Source organism: Apus apus, chromosome 1, assembly GCF_020740795.1.
Source record: "Apus apus isolate bApuApu2 chromosome 1, bApuApu2.pri.cur, whole genome shotgun sequence".
NCBI lineage: Eukaryota > Metazoa > Chordata > Aves > Apodiformes > Apodidae > Apus > Apus apus.
Genome location: NC_067282.1, coordinates 200,015,108 through 200,035,707, shown reverse-complemented (window position 1 = coordinate 200,035,707; position 20,600 = coordinate 200,015,108). Strand labels below are relative to the sequence as shown.

Genomic DNA, 20,600 nt, shown 5'->3' with positions numbered 1-20,600 from the left:
AGCAACTTATATAAAAATACAGGTTCCATTTCAGTATTGCATCTAAGCTACTATTCAGCCAAGGACATTTGTCATAAACTCTTGCAACTACTATTAATGTTGATTTTGAAGTAGGTAGGACATCACTAGATGAAGCCCTAACACCTGCAAATACAAAAGGAGTTTCTCATGCCAAAAGAAACTGGACCTGTAAATTGGACCTCCCCATTGTGAAACAAGAGAACATACAGAATTTTAATTAAAAAACTTACAAAGCAAGAAGAAAAAAACTCTCAAATTTGGAATATTCCAAATTAGCCATTGTGTCAAATACTATAACATTCAACATTTAATGTGGACTTCATGCAAAAAACTTGCAGAACATACAAACTTCCCTTCTTTCCCCTTCCCCAATCTCCTAAACTCATAAATCCAGCCAGTCACAGGATAAGAAGTGAGGCCACTATCAGTACTAGTCTGAAGAGTGAGAACTGGTATTTTTGATGCTGCAAGATATACAACTAGTTTTCTCAAAAATAAAACTTTCTCAGTTATGTCAGGAAGAGCTGCACAAGCAGGAGAGGGACTCTGCCGCCTCAAAAAGAATCAGTGATGAGAAGCGTAAGAATTAAAACCTGAAGACTCACCAAAAAAAGTGTATTTATGATTAAAAGAAAGTATATTTACAAAGGCTGCTGCCTTTAGAGGTTCTTCAACTTCTGTGGGTTGCATAAAAGGAAGATAAAGTGCAAATACAAGAATTGCTCAATCACATTCAAAAGATCTCAGGCGTGCGAAGAGGGTTCTTCATTATGGCTCTGTGTTCAGACTCCAGACTAAGTGGGGACTTGATTATTATATTCTGTGTGAATGCCAGAACAGCTGGAAATTGCCAGCTACTCTGATTGTTTCTCTTCTTCCTTTCCCTCTCAATTTAGGCAACTTCAATCACAGACAGAAGAAGGTAGACAGGAAAAGACAAATACTTTGGTGGAAATATTCAAATGGGAATATACCATACAACAGTTTTATTTAATCTTTCCTGAAAGTTATGATCATACTAAGCCAGGAAAGATTTACTCTGTGTGATGGTTGATTGAACCTGGGATTATTAAGCAGTAGAATACAAATAGGAAATAAAAGCCTAGAGAAAGACCACACTGAAACACAAACTTTGCTGCTCTGTGACAGCTCCTGCATAAGAAATGACTGATGGGGAGATGAAAGCTTTGACAAATATCAATTGTGCACAGACACAATGGCCATTACACACTTCAGAGACTGGTGTCTGTAAGAATTATGATAACTCCACTGAAAAGAAGCCTAAATAATCATGTAGGAATCAAGGAGCTTTACACCTGGTTATAGAGTTCTACATGGGTTCATTTTATTATGTCATCCTTCATTACCTTTAAATCATTACTCAAATATGGTAGAGACTGATACATTTCTGGTCTCAGCTCTTCCACTGCTTTCTGTTTCCTCATGGTCACACACTGCTGCCCTCCATTCCCTACCCTCCCACCCCTTTTTTTTTTTTTTAAATTAGGTTTAAGCACAGTTGTAATGGGAAAAGGGTGAAATACCCAGAGCTTCCATCTCTCTCTTGAAGTATTCTTCCACAAGAAAGATCAGGGAAAGATGTAAATTGAAGCAACTTTGACAGACACAGACACACACACATCACTGTGTTAATGTTCTCTCATTAATTCTCATTGTGAGGTTATGATGGAAAAAAAAATTAGGAAGCAGCCAAGAGGCAGCTCTGTAAATTAAATGAGAACTTTATTTTACAAGTAAGCATGTGACAGCTTTGGATAATGTAATAAAATATATGGATTTATTTATGGTATGTGTACAGTATGAACAGATTTCCTGAAGCCAAAACTCTCTCAGCTGTATAACATCAGGGCTCATTTCAAATGGCTGTTTGAAGTCCTGTACTTTGTACATACCTTCTCTACACATCACCTTCCAAGGACCAGCACCTCCTCTGACTCTCATTTACTCTCTTTGTGACAACACAGGCATCTCTCAAGTATGCCACTTTCCAAAACCAAGCCACCATTACAATTGTAATCTACAGCCCTGTGTTTTTACTGTTGTTGTTCCCACAATGTTCCCTTCAGTGCTGTTTCTAAACAAGGCTGATTTCAGGAGCAGCCTGACTGCACAGAAACCATGGGAATGTCAGGTGAAGTGAGACTGTTAAGATATAGACTGTTCACTTTCTTTAGCAATTTGTTCCTCTAGTGTTGACCACTTTATCCAATCAAATGAAGACAGAATGCAAGGGTCAGGAATTGTTCTCGCAGGTATTGCTTCCACACTTCAAGAAGGTAAGCATGGAAAGCTGGTGCTTTCTTCCAGCACACTTCTGGGTAAAATCTGCATTTATTTCGGAGTTTTGTACAAGCCTGAGAACACCACCAGGCTTTCCATAAAGAGCAGTGACAAATAATGTCCAACTTTCCTCTGCATGCTCAGGAGGAGGAAGAAGCTGATTCTTTATTCTGTATGTTCTGGTTCACTTACCACACATGATGCAAGAAAGAACAAGGAGTTTTCAGAGTCTCACGCTCCACCAGAGTTCAACAATCAATGAAAATTTTTCCTAGCCTCAAGCAGAGTTCATCCTCTTCATGAACATATTGAATTATTCCTGCCACTATTTATAATCCAGCCTATAATTTGTTACATGAACTGAAACTCTTCCAGCTCAGCTGATCTTCTGTACCTTCTGCATGGTTGGGGAATAGAGGATTAGTCAGTTAAGTGAGAGTGTAATGGACTGACCTCACTGATGGCTGAAGAGGAAGACTGCTGCTGCTTGGGTAACACACAGCTGCTGTGTTACCTGAAAGGTCATATTTAACATTCTCTTTGCAAATGAAGTAGCTGTTACACAATTTTTTTTATCATCCCTTTGACTTGGGAACATACTTGATCTTCAAATCACCCAGTTGCTACAGTAAAGAAACAAAGCCACAAATGTTGAGACCTCTAACTTCTCATTCCACAGGAAATGGCAGGACAGAAAGTATGTTTATAAGAAAAACTTGTCAAACAAACTATTACTTTTTCATGGATACAATTGAGAAAATTCTTTTGCTAGCTTCTTAGTTATAACCAACCACTGGCTTTGTTTTTTTAACAAAATCAAAGTGCAAGAAATAGCTACTAGTCTCAAAACTAAAGGTAGTAAGCAGATACAACGAGTAGGGGACACGCCAAGTAAATTTCTTCTGCTTCAATTGCAGTATCTCAGTTCCCTGCTCACCAGGATAACAAGTATTCTGGTCTTCGTATCTCCCTTCAAAGACCTCCAGTTTGCACGGAACAATGTACCAAAATGAAAGGCTACTAAGGGAATAAGCTACTGTTGCAGGACAGTCACCCAGGAAGAAACCTGGGATGCACAACTGTCCTCTAGTCTTGGGCAAAAGACGGGTGGATCAGCAGCATCAGAAAATACCAACAGCAGAAAATGCAAGTTTTAAGCCCTCTAGAGGAGATGAGGAAATTTGAGAACTTCATATTCTGTGCATTATCCACCAAGAAGCTGCAAGAACAGATATGAAAACCTCCCCAAAACACAGTCTTGAGAATACAGCCTCTCCAGCAAGTTCTTTACCCACTGAAATTCTTCCAGAATCTTACAATGACAAAGACTGCAATTCCAGCAAATACACTATTCACATGAAAACCTCTACATAGCTTCTGAAGCAGGTAAAAACACTTAGCACTTAATGGCATACCTAACATAACCCACTTTCTGTCATTACCTCCAGACCATTATTTGTTGTCCGAGTACGATAAAAATAATTCTGTAACTAAAAAAACTCAAAAGCAATTTAAAGATTATTAATGGGCCAATTCACTTCCTTCAAATTCACCTGCTGCTTCACATGTAAAATAAATGTACTTTTATTTTTTTGTGAAGTCAAGAAATATAGTACTTCTGGGCATGCTAAGTAGCTGCCAGCATATTTCAGTTCTACCATACTGGTTCTATAATAGAAAAAAAGCCCATCAAGTTATAAAGTATTCTATTCAAAAGTAGATCCCATTCATAATAACAAAAAAATTCACTTCTCTTGAAGACTGTGAATGCTGTCTTGCATATTATTCACAGGAAAAACAGACTTATCCCAAGGGGATAGGGCACTGAATGGCTTCCTTTACTTTTTACCTTCTAACTTAATCAGTGCAACCCTCCTTTTATCAAAGCAACCAGATATCTTGAGATATCCTAAGATATATGTGCTGGGAAGTGTGATAATTTAAACATCAAACTATATGCCTCATCTTGTGACTAATCAGTTTCCTTGGAGAGTTATTCAAGGAGGTTTTCACTGATCCAAGACTGTAAGCTATCCTAGGCCCTTCAGTAAACCTGGCCTGCAAAAAAGAAAAAAAAAAGAAAAAAAAAGAAAAAAAAAAGAGGAAACCACAGAAGAGATTAATAACAAAAAACCTCACAGATCTTAAGACAACTACACCAGTATCTCAAGAGTAATTTTAATACTACATTATCCAGCGTACAAAGAAAATTTAAAAAGCGAAGCTAAAATTCATAACCCTTGAGAGGGATTTATGATTCCTGAAGAATTCAGCTATACCCACCCAAAGGTGTCCCCTCTTTTCAAGTTATTAGCAATTTTTCTTTTCCCTCCTTTGCATTCTCAGAGCCTAAATCCGACACCACTGGAGCTCTCTGCGAGACAAGACAAGCAGGTCTGATGCTTCACCTGCTCCACAGATTGTTTTGCACAGGTGAACACAGACTGGTGTGTGATCCTAGTGCCAACCCCACAGTGCAAGCACACAATTACAACAATATGTTAGAGAGCCTATGTGACAGTGCCCTCAGAAATCCCTTATATGTGACCATCAGATTGTTGGGTTATCATTGCATTTTGGAAGAAGAGAATGCATTTGTTTTTCAGTGTGGGGGCTTTGGGGTTTTTTTATTTAGATCTCATAAACATAGACAATCTAATTTAACATTATTCATTCATTCAGAAGTGATAGCTAATGAAAAAAGCATGCATGACCTTACCTTTTCACTGTTCTTGTATTTTTCCCAGCTTTTCAGCATCTTAAGCCATTTTGTAGTTCTTTCAATTTCAAGGTGCTTTTGCTAGGAAAAAAAAATCAGATTTTTTAATCTTTTGAAAATGCATACATTCAAAATTATTTATGCTTTTCTAGAAATATTGAGAAAAAGTTTAACACAGCATCAACTTTTTATCCCAAAAACTCCAGGCAATCAAAAAAACAAGAAAAAACTTTTTTTTTTTTTTTTTTTTTTTTTAGAATAATGTAAAGAACTGCATTTTGTAAGAGCAGTTTAAGTACAATCTTTGTAAAGTTTCTTCTCTACACATTTCTGGCAAGTACAAAAACACCTTAAATTTGTTTCTGTATTCAGTAAATTTTCAGGCAAATAATTAATGCTGCAAGCTTCTTAAAAGCTGACTCTGAAACAATGATCACCTTTACCCACACATGCCCTAAACATAATTAGCTACTGTTTTCCTGTGATCACATAAAAGGCACATAGCTAAAAAGGCACAAAGTAAATGAACAAAAACAAGCACATAGTGTAACAGAGCAGTAGGAGAAGTGGGAATAAGCTCGAATTCTGGGTATTAAATGCTAGAAAGCCCTGTGGTGATTCTCATCCTTGGCCTGGTACATTTTTACCTACATGACCCTGTATCTTAACATCAATAATTTTTTCTGAAGGTAAGATCAACTCCCTTAAATTTTATTACTGACAAGAATATTTCAGTAACCATGTGATAAATTGGGAATTCAAAACAAAACAAACCCCTTCTTCTCAAAATAAACAGTTATATTAAGTAGTATATAATGTAACATAGGAAATATACAAATTCCACACATCTTTCAAAACATGTAACTGCCTTAAGGAGCATCCTTCTGCCTATGAAAACATTGCTACAGTCACAATCAACTTCTTGAATTTGAGAAACACACAAGCACCTGGAATTGCCTATTTTAGTCCCTGGAATTTCAAGGCACTTTGGCGCTTCACAACCAAAAATCTTCATTTAGCTGGTTCCAATGACAGGAAGAGCTTCAGTGCATATTTTTACAGCCCAGTTTTACAAACTTAAAGCAGGTTAGCTGTCTCTTGGTATACTCAATAGATAACTATATTAAGAAAACAAACCGAAAACCTACACTATTTCAACTCCTTCATAATGCTTTGGAGCTCAGGATCAGCAGAAGCTCAAGCAGAAAAACGTGTGTGGTATTAGCTATTTTTCTTCTAAGATGACATTAACAAATATTTAGATTTTGGGGTTTTTTTTTGCAGAGGACAGTCTGTCTTCCTCCAACTTCAAATCCAAGGCTTAATAAAGACAGGAAGGAGTGCTGAACTTCCTTACTGTTTCATATGGCTAGTGATGCAATCTGGTAACGATGTAAGGGTTTAATTTTAAAGCTCTGCAGGATACTGAAAACTTATTAATAGTTTCATTAACTCCATCTGAAATGTTGGGGGAAAATATTAAAGAAAATTATTACTTATTGTCTCAACAGAAGTCTAATTTTACTTCTAGTTCTTACTCATCAGAATTTGTTCATTCTTTCTTGGCTATCAGTGCAACAAAATGGGCTAAGGATTCTTCTAATCCAGGAGGCCAAAGTCTTGCACTTGCAATACGACTTGATGACTACTGATCATCCCAGCCATGATTCAGCCCATGAAGTGTCCTGGAAATGAATTGCTTGGGTTTTCTTCTCTAACTTATTTCTTTTTGAGCCCAGCTGATGTAAGCCTACATAAGAAAGTTACAGGGAAAGAAGTGCCTCTACTTTTTCAACCTTATCTAACTATGCATGTTACAAACAACTGCCCACATTCTTGTTCAGGTTCCATGCTGTATTTCGTAACATCTCAAACACTTGCCTTTATATATTTATTTATTTTAATTATTTAAAACACTTTTCTTATGGCTTTGGTTAGAGGGAACTGTAGAAAAACTACTGCTTCCCAGATTTCATAGGTTTCACAACCCCGTTTCTGATTCTCATCTACATTCCTGACCCCTTTAAGAAATAACCATTGTTAACATCTCTTAAAGCAGATGTTCTCTAGGCATAGTTTAGATTGCAAGAATAACATCACCATCAAGTCAGGAAAGGTCTCTGCCCTCAACAGGCTGTTCAGATAATTGGTAAGAAAAATAAAACCCTATCTGCTCCCAGAGTCTTTTTGTTTGTACGTTTGATCTACTTTCAAGATTTTGGTCTTCTGAGCCAGAAGCTCACTTCAATTGTATGCTTGTTCAAGCTTTTATGTCTTCTGTGTCAATTTATCCCAGTTCTCAAGTGATGCCACTGTAGTAAAAACAGCAATTATTTCTGCATTCAGTTGTTGAAAACTTTTAGCTATTTTTTTTTTTCTAGTCTGAATTATGTTCACTTTCATGTCTAACAGGTGCAACACTGAAAACACGGATAGATCTGACACAGCTCATTGCAGAGTAGAGGGATGCAGCTGCTGCTCTTTCAGGCAAGTTCCATGTAGTTGTCACCAAAAAAATAAATCCATTTATCTGTCTCCTGAGTATATTTTACACTTTGAAGAATTCTTGCCACTGGGAATAACAGAATCCCTAACTGAAGCACAGAAAGTTTCTTTCTCCCGTGTCAGTAAATAACACTCTACTGAAAGCAAAATAGCATGAAGGTGGCAAGCATCCATCTTTTGTGCAGCACTCCACCTTCCTGGAGAGCAGGCGTGCTAGAGCTGAGGCTTCAAGCAGTTAACCAGAAGCCTCAGACAAAACCAGAATTTGCTAAACAGTTCCCTGGAGAATTTATAATCTAATAAACCAAAGACAAAACAAATCAAACAGAATATTACTTAGAAAACACTTCATAGCACTTCAAAAACAGAGTCAAGACACAGACTCCACATATCCTGAGGTCAGTTCTCCGGCTACTTTTCTCCTCTAGATGGTTTTTCCTCCCCTATTTTAATCTCAGATGTGCTGGATGATTCATCTGAAGTAATTAATAATATAGGACAATGATTCAATGTGTTTAAGTCACCAAATACCCAGCAACATAATGAAGCATTAAGGAAGCAACAATGAAGCATTCACACTAATAATGCATAATTAAAAGTATTATGAACATAAATGCACACGCATACACAGAACCCCCAACCTAACCTTTACACTAGAGTGTATATGGAGAATAGAGATTCAAATTTCACAAGGATACACAACTTTACATAAGTTGTAAATTACATTAAAAGATAAAAATATTTTTTTAAATGTAAAAGTAAGGCAAAAAGAAAGCATAAATAGTTCCAATTAAGTGACTTTAAAAGATACTGCACAGGAAGATGGTAGTCTTAGGCTACAATTAACATGATATATTAATTATCCTATGAAAATATCTTTCAAATTGCAAAGATTCAAATGCCATTGATTGAAGACAGAAAAACCTCAAACCAGCAGAGGTCAGGATATCACCAGGAGTTTAAACAGGAGTCTAATACAGGAGCATTGCTGCAGGATTATAAAAGATTCGCACTAGATTTGCAATTTAACATTGATTCAATAAATATGTTTTCTGTACTGACATTTTGTCTCAGACAGCTTGAATCCAATATGGGACAAAGAACTGAGATTATTTTCCCCCAATCATTTAAGGCTAACTACAAAGCCACAGTGAATCAGGGCTTCAAAACACACACACCACAATTAATTCCAAGTTGCCTAATATTTATGCTCATAGACTCACAATCCTGCTGTGTCCTTTTGATGGAAATGAAATCATATATACACTTACTAAGTAATTGAATATAATGAAACATGGCAGGAAAGAACAACGATTTCAGACTGTATACACAGAAATGCACATGAACCAGACTCAGAAGTTCCCTTTTTAATGAGAATTATTCTTACTAGCCCTATCCTGAAGCTTGAAATAACTAATTTTCAGCAGCTACTGCCCTATACTGAAGCTTGAAATAACTAATTTTCAGCAGCTACTGCTCTTAACACTTGGGGAGCTGAGCTGCCTTAGAATAAGTTATTCCATCCCTTATCCTATGTACTCTATTGATTTGGGCAACCAAGAGTACTAACTTTAAACTTGCAGCCTTAAATATTTTATCTTGAGTTTTCTGATGATACAGAAGATCAATATGGACAAAGAAGAATCTGATCTGGTCTTGGAGATAACAATGGGTCTGGCTGACCAAAAGGAAATACCAATAGTAACTAGGCCTAGAAAAGTAGAAATTCAATTCCCAGGGAACTGAATCTCCTCAGGGCATCAAAGCCACCACCTCACTTGGACAATCCATCCACCCTCTACAGCTGATGACAGCTCATGACACAGAGACAATAGCTCTTGCTCTTTCAGGGCAGAGCTGGGTGTGATCTCTTAAGTAGCTGTTTCCTTTAACAGGTCATATAATGGCTGAGGAAATCTCATGTCTCATTGCAAGTAGTACATGAAAAGATCCCGTAGGCCCCAAGGGATCTGTGGACAAGTTAGCATGGCCTCAAGGACCAAAGTCCTTATAGACCTAGAATATGTTTCTTTGGGAATGCAAATCACTAGAATGCTTCATCTCCTCATTTCACAATGATTTATATTTTTAAAGTCATACATCTGTAAATGTTTACTTCCTATTTAAAAAAAAAACCTGGAAGACACTGGACTTACCTTTTCTATCGCTACATCATGGACAGGAAGCTCCTCTGGACTGAAAACAAAGACAAAATTCGTATTACTCTTGGTTAATCTAGGCACAAAATCCTTTCTGTGCAGATTCTTACAAGCATTTACAGTAGCAATATGTAGTAATGAGTAAAGCAGAATTCTGAACTTTAGAGAGCAAAGACAATGACACAAAGGAACCCTTAGAATTTATTTTTTAAACACAATAAAGCTCACAATATTTTAAGTACAGACCTAGATTATTTAAACTATAAAACTTCTAAATTAAAGTAGTTGAATAGCTTCAAAAGACAAGGACTCAGCAGAAAGTTTATTTTTTCTTTAGTAAAAGTATCCTGTGCTCTACTACTGAACTGAAACCTAAGTGAATTTTTAGTTTTATTAGATCATATTACTGTTAGCTGAAATACCCCTATAAAAGGTTTTTCTCCGTTACTGCTGTGACCTATGAAGAGCATCAAGACTTTGCTTGACTTAAGAGTTAACATTTGTTTTCTCAAAACTCTACACAACTCAGTCTAAGTAACAGGGAGGAGGCGGTAGGAAAAGCCCAACAAAAATCAGTTTTATTACTAGGCATCTAATGACTATTACAACATCCAGTCCTTTAGCTTTTTAGCCCAGCTTTTCTAAAACGGCCAGTTGTGGATTGAAAGCTTGAAGAACAGAACAGCCTGTGAACAGATACATGTTCAGACCTTGTATTATTTTAGTTTTATTCTGAGGGCTCTAACTTCTTCTTATCAAAGAAACTTGTGTTTTTCTTATCAAAAGTAACTGGACCATTTTGATGACAAATGAGGCTGCTTTCTTTTGCCTGCATCATCTGCAGCTTCTGAAAGCACAGCAGCTCATCTGTAAGTAGCAAGGCTCCCTTTTTCTGCTCTACAGATCAGATAAGTAACACACCCAACAAAACCCTTTTTAAAACAGACTAAAAAGCAGGAACTATGTAAAATCATTTGTAAAAAAAAATCCTACTGAGTCTTGATATTATGAAAAAATTGCTACCCAGATCATTATAGCCTTCTATAGCAAGAACATTAAACCCCAGTATTTTAGAGCTGTATCAAATCTGTGCAAGGGAGAAAAACAACACTGGGGAAGGCTACAAAAGCAGTTGCTGCTACAGTCAATGTAAGAACAGTCTGATGCAAAATGCTTGAATTACATTTTATCTTCAGATTCAGAAGTTATGTTTGAATAAAAAATATATTTGAATCATTCACCTAATGGAAAAGCTTGCTCTATTCAACACCTATTCACAGACCACACAAGCAAGTCAAAGTTTCCAGTACCTTGCCTAGAAACTAATTTTAAAAAACCAAGAGTGTTTCTTTTGAACAGCATTGCAAAAAACATCACTGGTTCATTTAGAAGTACTTTCCAAGTACTTAAAATTTTTCTGGAAGAACAGTATCAAAATCCAAAGAGACCTCTGATGAACATCTTCCCAATGTGTTAGAAATTGCCTATATTCAATGCTGTCCAAGGTTGTAAGTGCTATAAATATAAATATGTATATAAATAATATTTATACTATGTCTTACATTATATAAATTTATATAAATATAAAAGACTGTACATATCGCCATATAACTACACTAACAAAGAGACAGAGAGTCCTTTGTATGCCAAGTATCACCTCAAAATTAAGCTTATTTGAAGTTTAAAGAAAAAAAGCAAAGGGGAAGAAAAAGTAAAATTTATTACCTACTTGTTGTTTGGGAATTTTTATTTGCTGTTAAGTACAAAGACTATTGCTAAGCCACTTAGAAGTTTAAATTCTTGAGCAACCTCTTCTTCTCTCCCCATGCTAAATCTCCACATTATCAAGCACTGTGTCTCAACCAGAAGCATCAGTGTGACACAGCAAGATGAGCACACAGCAAGATGAGCACACAGCAGCCTCATTCTTGGTGGCCAACTGCTTCCCTGGTCTTGTAGCGCTGCACACATGAAGCTCTTCTTCCCCCAGTGCCACCAGCAGTGTGCAAGACACCGATCCTGCACGGAGCACAGCAGCAGCTCCACACCCCCACGGACTCACGTGGGACACAGCTACTACTCTGCCCAACTGGTGCCACTTGGCAACTTAGCTTCAACATTGGCTAACCTGGTATGGAAACTCATCACAGGGAGGATTCATCAAACCACCTTCTCGTGCAAAGGAAGAATGAATTGCAATGATTTAGCAAGGAGCTGCTCTCGGCTAATTTTGAAAGTTACCATTGATGTACAAACAAAAGGCACAGCTGAATCTACCTTGCAGTGAAAGAAGGTTCTTTTGTCCTGGGAAACAGAGACCATATTCCCTTCACTAAAATAATCCAGCAGCAAATTTATGACCACATTCCTTGTTATTTCTTTAGCTGCATAGCTAGGCACTAATACCACATACCTATGTGGTATTTTAAGCACTGAAATTCCACAGAAGCACATTCAGCCAGACCCATCTTTTTATTCCCAAGATGCCACAGGCAGCAGAGCCCCAGGAACACAGCACAGAAACTGAACAAATTGCCCCAGGCTTCTCAGTAACTCACTGGGCTGGAACACAGGAGTTCCTGGAGATCTTCCTCTCAATTAACTACACTGCACTAACTATGCCCACGTACTCACATCCATAATATTTAAATCCATCCTGCAAGGACTAAGCAGAAGGCATACTGGGCAAACAAACTCTCCCAACTCCCTTAAGATATTTAAAAATAAATATTTACATTTAGTGTGTTTTTCTATGCAGAAGCACCACATTTTTTTTTTTTTCTTAAAAAGGATTAGGTAGAATTAAACACACAATCTATGAATAACTGTAATTTTATTGTAACTTTTTTCTTTATAATTATTAATCTTCCCCTTCCTTCCCCAGCTTAGCCAACCTAATTTTGTGATACTTTCATTGCTTCTTTTAATGTTGAATCTTCTCCCACTGTCCCCAGCCTATTTATACTTGTATTTTTTTATGGTTTTTATCTCTGTACTTCAAGTAATAATGTGAAGTAGCAAACAATATTAACATAATACAGCCACATCCTGCCCTAAGATGACTGCTTTCCTTTAATAGCTCAAGTAATATTTATTTAAGGGATACAGAGAAGAACAGGACTGATTAACATAATTAGGTTGGAACCATATAATACTCGAGATCCAAAAGAGGAGTCACAGAGACAGCTTTGAACTGCACTCATGTAAATAAGGTCTCACTCAGCAGAAATTAAGTCGTAACACTCTCTTGTCCACAATAAAGAAAGATCCAAACTAGGTAAACTCACCCATTTAATCAGACAGGAATCAAAGATCACTACATCTGGTGTGTGCCTTTGCCCCAGGCATAAAATCTACAGCCTCCCACCTGGGGCTGGGCACCCCCCACTGCAACCCAACAGCAGCTCAAGGGCTCTGGTTGACATTGCCAAACAACCCTGGTGTTGAAGCATTAAGAGAATGGTCTGAAGATGTTGACAGCAGGTATGGGAGCTGCAAAATGCAGGGATCAAACCCTAATTCAAATAAGGAGTGGGGTCCACATGAAGGCTGGGTTTCCTACTAGAAGGCTCCCTGAAGACATTTCACTGGAAGTAGCAGACTCCAAGGTTTGACTGGAACTCAGGACCTCTACCCGTGGTCCTCACTGGCCCAAGATCTTCCTCCTGTCTTTCAATCTGGACAATTACCTCCTTCTGGTGAGGATTACAAGGCCTCTAATGCAAAGAAACAGGATTTCATTTCAAAGAACAAGGCCTTGACTGAAAAAGCTTTATTAGATTTTAAGTGATGACTGGATTTTACATCTTTAAATCCACCACAATGGCTAGCACAGGTTTTCATTGATTTTTCAAGATAAATTAAAAGACATAATAATCTTAAATGAATAAACATCTGACATTTCAGAACATTAAACATGCAATCTATGGTTTTGACCATTAAGCTGTGTTGTAATTAGCCCCTTCAAGCAACAGTGGTAGCTTAAATAAACTACAAAGATTCAGACTTAAGCTTACAGACACCTATCCACCTCTACTGTTTAAATCAGTCTTTTTTAAGCAGCACTTGGAAATACTTGTTCAATATAAACACCAGGAAAAACCTTCTCATATTAGTCACTCATCAAATTTACTCTTCTCCTACATTTGTATTTAAATCCGCAATATGTTCCCTGCTGGCTCAAATCACAGCATTTTCCTGCTTCTAGTTTGACTTAAATAAAGAAATGTAAAGGCTCCTCTATCATTTGCAGCTTCAGTTGAGAATGGAAGAGCTTCAGTGCAATAATCACCAGTCTTGATATGTTGATAGACCAGAACTGTAAACTCCTAAGGATAAATTAAATTCTTCACAGTTCCGAGCTGTATAAACCCTGACACTCGTTTTTTCATTAGAAAATAAAAATCAACCATAATACACTAAAAATCTTTACCACAAAGCTTACCCAAAGAACTGTTATGTTCAAAATTTATTTATAAGCTGTATTTTCTTTTCTCATCTCTTGTTTTTCAAAGTACACCACTTGCTTTAAAAGCCTCTTTACTAGCTGTAGTCTTTCTTACCCCCGGGAAAATTAGCCAATGCACACTGTGGAGCACTTTGGGGTCCTTTATCCTGAAACTTGGTGCAGGAATAATTGTGGTATGTGAAAGTCATTACATAATTTTTTTTTTAAAGTCCATTAAAGTAAGTATTCCTATATTACTGAACTCACTGTAACATAATAATTAGAATCCTCAAATTCTCATAAAGCCTTTGATGCAGCCCCTACGCAAAATAGTTTCTCAAACTATTTCTCAATTATTTTCTTACACTCTCCTCAATGTACTAGGAGGTGCAATAGAATCACCTTGTATCCCTTCATGCATGCGTTATCTGAAAAATATTTGGAAATCATATTTGGTGTCACATACTAAATACAATGTGTGAAAAGTTCCTTGCAGAACAACTTATCTTCACTGTCTCATTAACCTAATCATGAAGAAATAGATGCTGTGTGTTCAGTTTTTCATTTCTGATGCAGCATTAAGTGTTTAAATCCACAAGGAAAACATACGTGCTATTAGTCAGGATAATTATTTTGAAGGAATTATTTAAAAAAATACTTCAGTCATTTGCATAATTTTGAAACTTCTATGATAAGGAATTTGTAAACATCCACAAAAACATTAGTAAGACATAAAACTCAAAAGCAAAAAGTGTAATAACTTTATGAAGAGGGATCATGCACAGGAAAGTTATGAGAAGGAAGGGAAGAACTCAACTGACAGATACCTGAACAAGGTAAGTTTTAGTACAAATGGAGTTGTTTTGCTGCACAATATAGTGCTCAGATTCTTGAGCAACAAATTGCAACAGCATTTCAGTACTCAGATGTATTAGGAAAAAGTAAATTTCGTTTTAGACTGTCTAATTTGTCAGAAGTGAGGAGGAATCTATAGCTTTACTAGACAAAAAATTAGGATCTTCACACCAATTACACAAAATTAACACACTGGCTAGGCTTCCTCTTAGGTCTGCATCCCTCTCAGCGTCCCTTACCCAGTACAATGTTACAACAGTGCTTTGCAGCAGAACATCTTATTTTTTACATATACATCCTGTTTCCCCATAGCTTTTACTGCCTCCTGTCATATAATGACAAATATACATACTGATCTTGGTTCCAGTTAGATGACAAATGCTTCACAATCATCTTATAGGGGGGAAGATAAATAAGACAAATTGTGTAATTCACAGGACACAAAGCATTGTTACTTATAATGACTGTTTTGATGTCTGTATTATGTCACAAGATGGGCTACAAAGCACACTGTTTTCTGAAGTCAACTGCAAAACACTCATTAGCCATTCTAAGTAGAAATAAAACAGTATTTCAGTGTCATGCCTTTCTTTAGACCTATGCAGTAACTCTACTCTTTAAAGCACAAATCTAAAGCACAACTTGGTGTTGAAGTCCTATCTTTTAGTCCAAACTACTTATTTTTTTATAATTCTGATTACAAATGATTGCTTTAATCTTCTAACTTCTGCATGGAAATTAAGGATAATAATTCATTTTCAAAATCAACAATATATGGAAAAGACTTCTGAAAATATTCTTGAGAAAGTAAGAAAGCTAGATGATGGATTTTCCAGAGATACAATTCTTCCAATTACACATTTGATTTCTATAAAACTCATAGTTTTGACTGTGTATATCAAAATAATGAAGTTCTGCTACTGTAATAATCCACTTTGAATTACCCCTGGATAACCTCAGCACAGTATGAGGGTAGTGACTACAAGAGATTAAAAAACAGCTTTCAGGAATTTTGTTAAAATTCGTAAGTAAGCCAAACCAATTAATTAACATACAGGATAAGCCAACATGATATTCCACCGTGTGATTAGCAGGAAATACAGTGCAAGAAAGATGCTAATTCTGGCAAAAAACTGGATCACGTGATTTTGTGATTAGGTTTTAGTTACTATTATTATTTGTGGATTCTGTGGATGTTGCTGCCAATATGCATAGCACAGTGCCATCAACATGTAGCTCCTGTGCAGAAGGTGTCAAGAAATGCACTCTGAGATAAGAGAGGACAAGATTTATCAAATACAATTAAATCTCAAAGTGGTGACTTTTTTGTGAAGTGCTTCGTTGCTTGGGAGAATTTAACTTCACTGAAAATTTTTTACTGCGAATATAAAAAATTATCAAGAAATCAGTATCAGAAAAGGCACCTGTCACATGCTAAAACACATGCTTTCTTGTGTCTTTACTAAACAACATCCTATATGCAAACTTTAAAGTCTTCCCAGCTTGGAATCAGAAAACCTTTGAGAAAATCTATGATCCGCATAATTGAGCTTAGCAGTGTTTCTAGTGATTTCTGATGTCACTTTAATTGAACATAAGCATATATTGAGGTTAAAAAATGTCTTCTGAGAATTGTATTTTGAGTGGTTTTTAAAAGTTTTAATAACCAAAAATTAGTCTAAGCTACCTTCAAACTCTCAAGAAGCTAAAAGACAAAAAGAATGTATCTCTTTGCCTTCCCTCTGATTTACATTTGATATAGAAATGTCTAAATATATATTGCTTGAAGGTTAGTTACTGCACAGATCTACTTACACTATATATAAATAGCAATCCAGGACTTATATGTTGGCAGCTTTATCTGTATTAAAATTCAAGTGCTATGCAGAGAGTTTTCCAACATAAATTAAGATGGTAGTGTTCCAGAAATATGTATTTGTGCATTGCTGCAGCTCAATCTTTTATGTACCTACACTTGTTTTACGAAATAATCTTCTGCAGTTTAAAATGCCGTTTTGGTGGGTCCTTCACTTGGGTCAAGACCAGCAACATTTTGCACTTCTAAAAACTGTCACCCCAGAGCCTCTTTCAACACTCATCATAATTAGTGCAAGTGAAGCACATTTTGGCCATTCCCTATATTCAGTTACTTTAATCTTCTACAAATGCTAAATATAGTAGGAAATGTATGTGGTAATAATTATATGTTAAATCCTTACACTCTAGGGCTTAAGCAGTCACTCAAAACAAATGCCTACCATTTCATGTATGCTGTATAAATTAAATCATATATTACCCTACTGAATTATTTTTTCAGTTTTTCTACCTAATAGCTCTTTTCATAAAAGGAAGTAGTTCATGAATTCCTAGTACACAGTTGGTGATCTCTTTCTCAAATGAAGTAGCAGCAGCTGTTAACAAAAACACCCTATTTGTCCTTAGTTGGCAGAATTATCCTGCAGCTTACTTTTGTGTTTGCAGTCAGATCTGCAGGGCTGTATTCACTTCATTTCCTTCGGTACTTGCAGAGGATTGTTGAAGTGACAGCCTGGACTAACTCAGCTGAAAGAATGGATTTAAAATTCAAATTTCCACTCTAGTCCTAAGAATAAGCTAAGGAAATGAGTACAATCATGACAGGTTTAGGAAAAAATAAAAAATCCATGCCATTCTGAATAACAGCAAATAACAGGACATTCCTTCCTTCCATGGGAAGGACCTGCATGAAGGGAGATCAGTGGAAGAACCATAGGCTAGAGCATCATGATAACCCATGATGAAAAATGCAAAAAAAAAGCAAACAAAAAAAACCCCAAACCAACCAACAAACCCTGAACTTTTATTAAGATCAACAGAACTGAATTAATGAGAAGAGCATCTTAAATGCTTTTGTAAAGGAACTGCAGTTAGCAGATCAAGCCACAGGAAAATGTATTGGTAACTTCCAGACACATAGATACTAAAAAATTGCTTGCAACCATAAGATATGCACAGCACATGGACAAAGATGCTTATTTTCGAAGGGAAGACGAAATTAGCTAGACAGCAAAACATAGCTGAGAAAGATACACCTGAGATCCTACTGCTTTCCCTTTGTGGCTGTAAATACCAGTCCAGAAGGTAGGTTCTTCAGCTGCTGCTTGAATTACAGATGGTTGCCACGTTCTCTGTAAACAATTCCAAGGCTTGCAGAAATGAGTTGATTCTGGGTTCAAATAGCCTCCTTAGCTGTACAACAGTCTAAAAAAAGCCTCTATAGGATAATGACCTCTCCAAGAGCAGAAGTAAGGCACTCCCTCCTTCTCCTGGTGAAGTTTTACCACCAAAGACAACTGATGTGCAAATAGTGTAAGACAGTACATGATTGTGAAGCTCACAGGTGATCCTGGGAGAGGAAATGTGGCTCCTCTCCCTTCTGCTGGGCCTGGTTTAGACAATATTAATGGAATATTTTTTTAATAAATGGCTCCTTTTGCCATCATGGTGGCAAAAAAAATACTTGCTTAAATAGCAAGTGTGAGGAAGAGTAAAAACACAGGACTCCTCATAGCAACCAAAACACATTCTAAAGCAACATTTCTGACCACACCGCAAAACAAGACATGGATTTAAGGCAGCAATTACTGCAAACTGCCATACACAATGCTTTTAGAAATAAGTTGTCTCTGAAACTTAGCCCCCCCACTTCACAGCTGCACAGTATGCAGAGATTTGTTTCAACTTACCAGGAGTTCCCCAACTAATAGTAAAATTTGTAGAACCTCTTCCTAAATGTTTATTACGTATCTATCACCACCGTGTTTTCAAACTAGGCTTTGTCTTACAGAGAGACAACTAAAAAAATATTTTAGAAATAATTCCCTGAGAACACATGAAAGAAAAATGGTTCTGCCTAATGCAAGGAAGATGGAGCTAAAAAAAGCATTCTGAATCTCAATTACTAACGCTAGAAAACTTTCATTTCTCTCCTTAAACAAAGGTCCTCAGTGTACATTATGTCAAAAGGAATCATGAGTACACTGATTAGCAATTAGTATTTCAGAGCAAAATCATTTGAGGGAAAGTATATCACCTATTAGAGGGTAGAATCTATTGTACGCATGCAAGACTACAGTGGAGTTTTCATAGTAAGTCTTTATAATGGCATGGGAAAAATTCTACATAGTCAAAATGAAGTATATTCATGTATTTAGTAAAAAAAGGCAATTAAAAGAACCACGACTCTTCTCTAACGTCTGAGATTTTATTCTTTGTTGTTGTTGTTGAAGCAAAGATTTGTCTTTGGCAGCTGAAAGACACTGAACTTAGCACACGTTTGTTCCAAGGGAGGCAAGAGTTGAGTCACTCTCCTGACAGGTAGGTCTGACCCTGTCTCACAAAGCAGAGAAGATGAGAGGAAAATGACAGGAAGTCCCTAATGAACGACCACAACATATAAAATGCAGTAAGATTTACTAAGACTAAGCATTTCATTCCTCTCTTAGCACATCATGGTATCATTGAACGTGTTTGGCAACACTTCCTGTGCCTAGAAAATTAAGGATAGTGGCTGTGTGTCACTATAAACAGGAACTCTGCAACTCTCCTACTACCCTTAATGGTCTTTCCTTAAGCTTTGATGTGCAGCCTTTCCTATTAAAAGTTGGAAATGAAAATTATATAAAATGTTCATTGTTTTTAATACTTCTTTGATTATTACCAAATTACAGCCACTATGCTCCTTTCATCAATTTCTATTACCCAAAACTTTTGGCATTTCAGCATAACTGCTTTTGCTTCCCAGAACACTCAGGGGCCAGTCCCTGCATCTCTTTTCTGGAGAGGGGTCCATGTATGAATCTATTCAGATCAGCAGCGTTAGTACAGGCATGTATGTTGTAGAAAGTATTAAGGAATCAACGAGGAATATTTCAGAGACAAGGAGTGCTTTCCAGCAGGGCTATGTATCAATTACCAAGAAATAGAATGAGAGAGAGGATGACTAATTGCTAATCACACTACTCCCTATTAAAAAGTTCAGGGCAAAATAACAATGCTGGGGAAGAAAAAAAAAATCAATAGCTTAATCTGGAGACATTTAATGGAGTATCTCACACTTGGTTATTGAGCTCTCCGTTTCTTTGCTCCCCTAGCTCAGTTTTGCAGCATGCTGCAAAAATGCATTAGAGAGCTAATAAAAATGCAATAATTTTTTTTTTAAAGAGAAAAGTTTGATGAAGGACAGCAGGTAGAAAGAACAATGAACTTTGCTATTGGAAAAGTGCCTCTGGCAACACAATGTCCAGCATTAGCAAATTATTCTAAAAACATGTTCACTGCTTTAATAAGACTCATGGGATAAAGAATAAAATTATGAGTCAGATTCTCAGCCACTGTATATTGGGACAATTTCATCAAAATCAGTGCAAAGCTACTGTAAGAGCAGCACAAGAATCTAACCCAAATTTTTAAGAGCTTCACGAATGTAGGAAGGAAAAAAAAAATAAAAAAAAAGAAGAGGAAAAAACACTGTATTTTCTACCACTATTGCTTTTTTTTTGGACATGTTTTCTTCCACTAGAAAAACAAAACAAAGCCTTGCAGAATAAATCTC

At 36.6% G+C, this 20,600-nt stretch overlaps 1 protein-coding gene across 4 annotated transcripts in view; it reads right to left on the bottom strand.

The window, feature by feature from the left end:
* USP6NL (USP6 N-terminal like) overlaps positions 1 to 20,600 on the bottom strand; it is a 123,444-nt gene that overhangs the window by 33,615 nt on the left and 69,229 nt on the right. For all 4 annotated transcript variants that reach the window (XM_051635590.1, XM_051635595.1, XM_051635571.1 and 1 more), the window contains 2 exons: positions 9,703 to 9,742; positions 5,042 to 5,122 (listed from right to left, as the gene is read on the bottom strand). In XM_051635590.1, the coding sequence (XP_051491550.1) occupies positions 5,042 to 5,122; positions 9,703 to 9,742 (121 nt within the window). The remainder of the gene's footprint in view (positions 1 to 5,041; positions 5,123 to 9,702; positions 9,743 to 20,600) is intronic.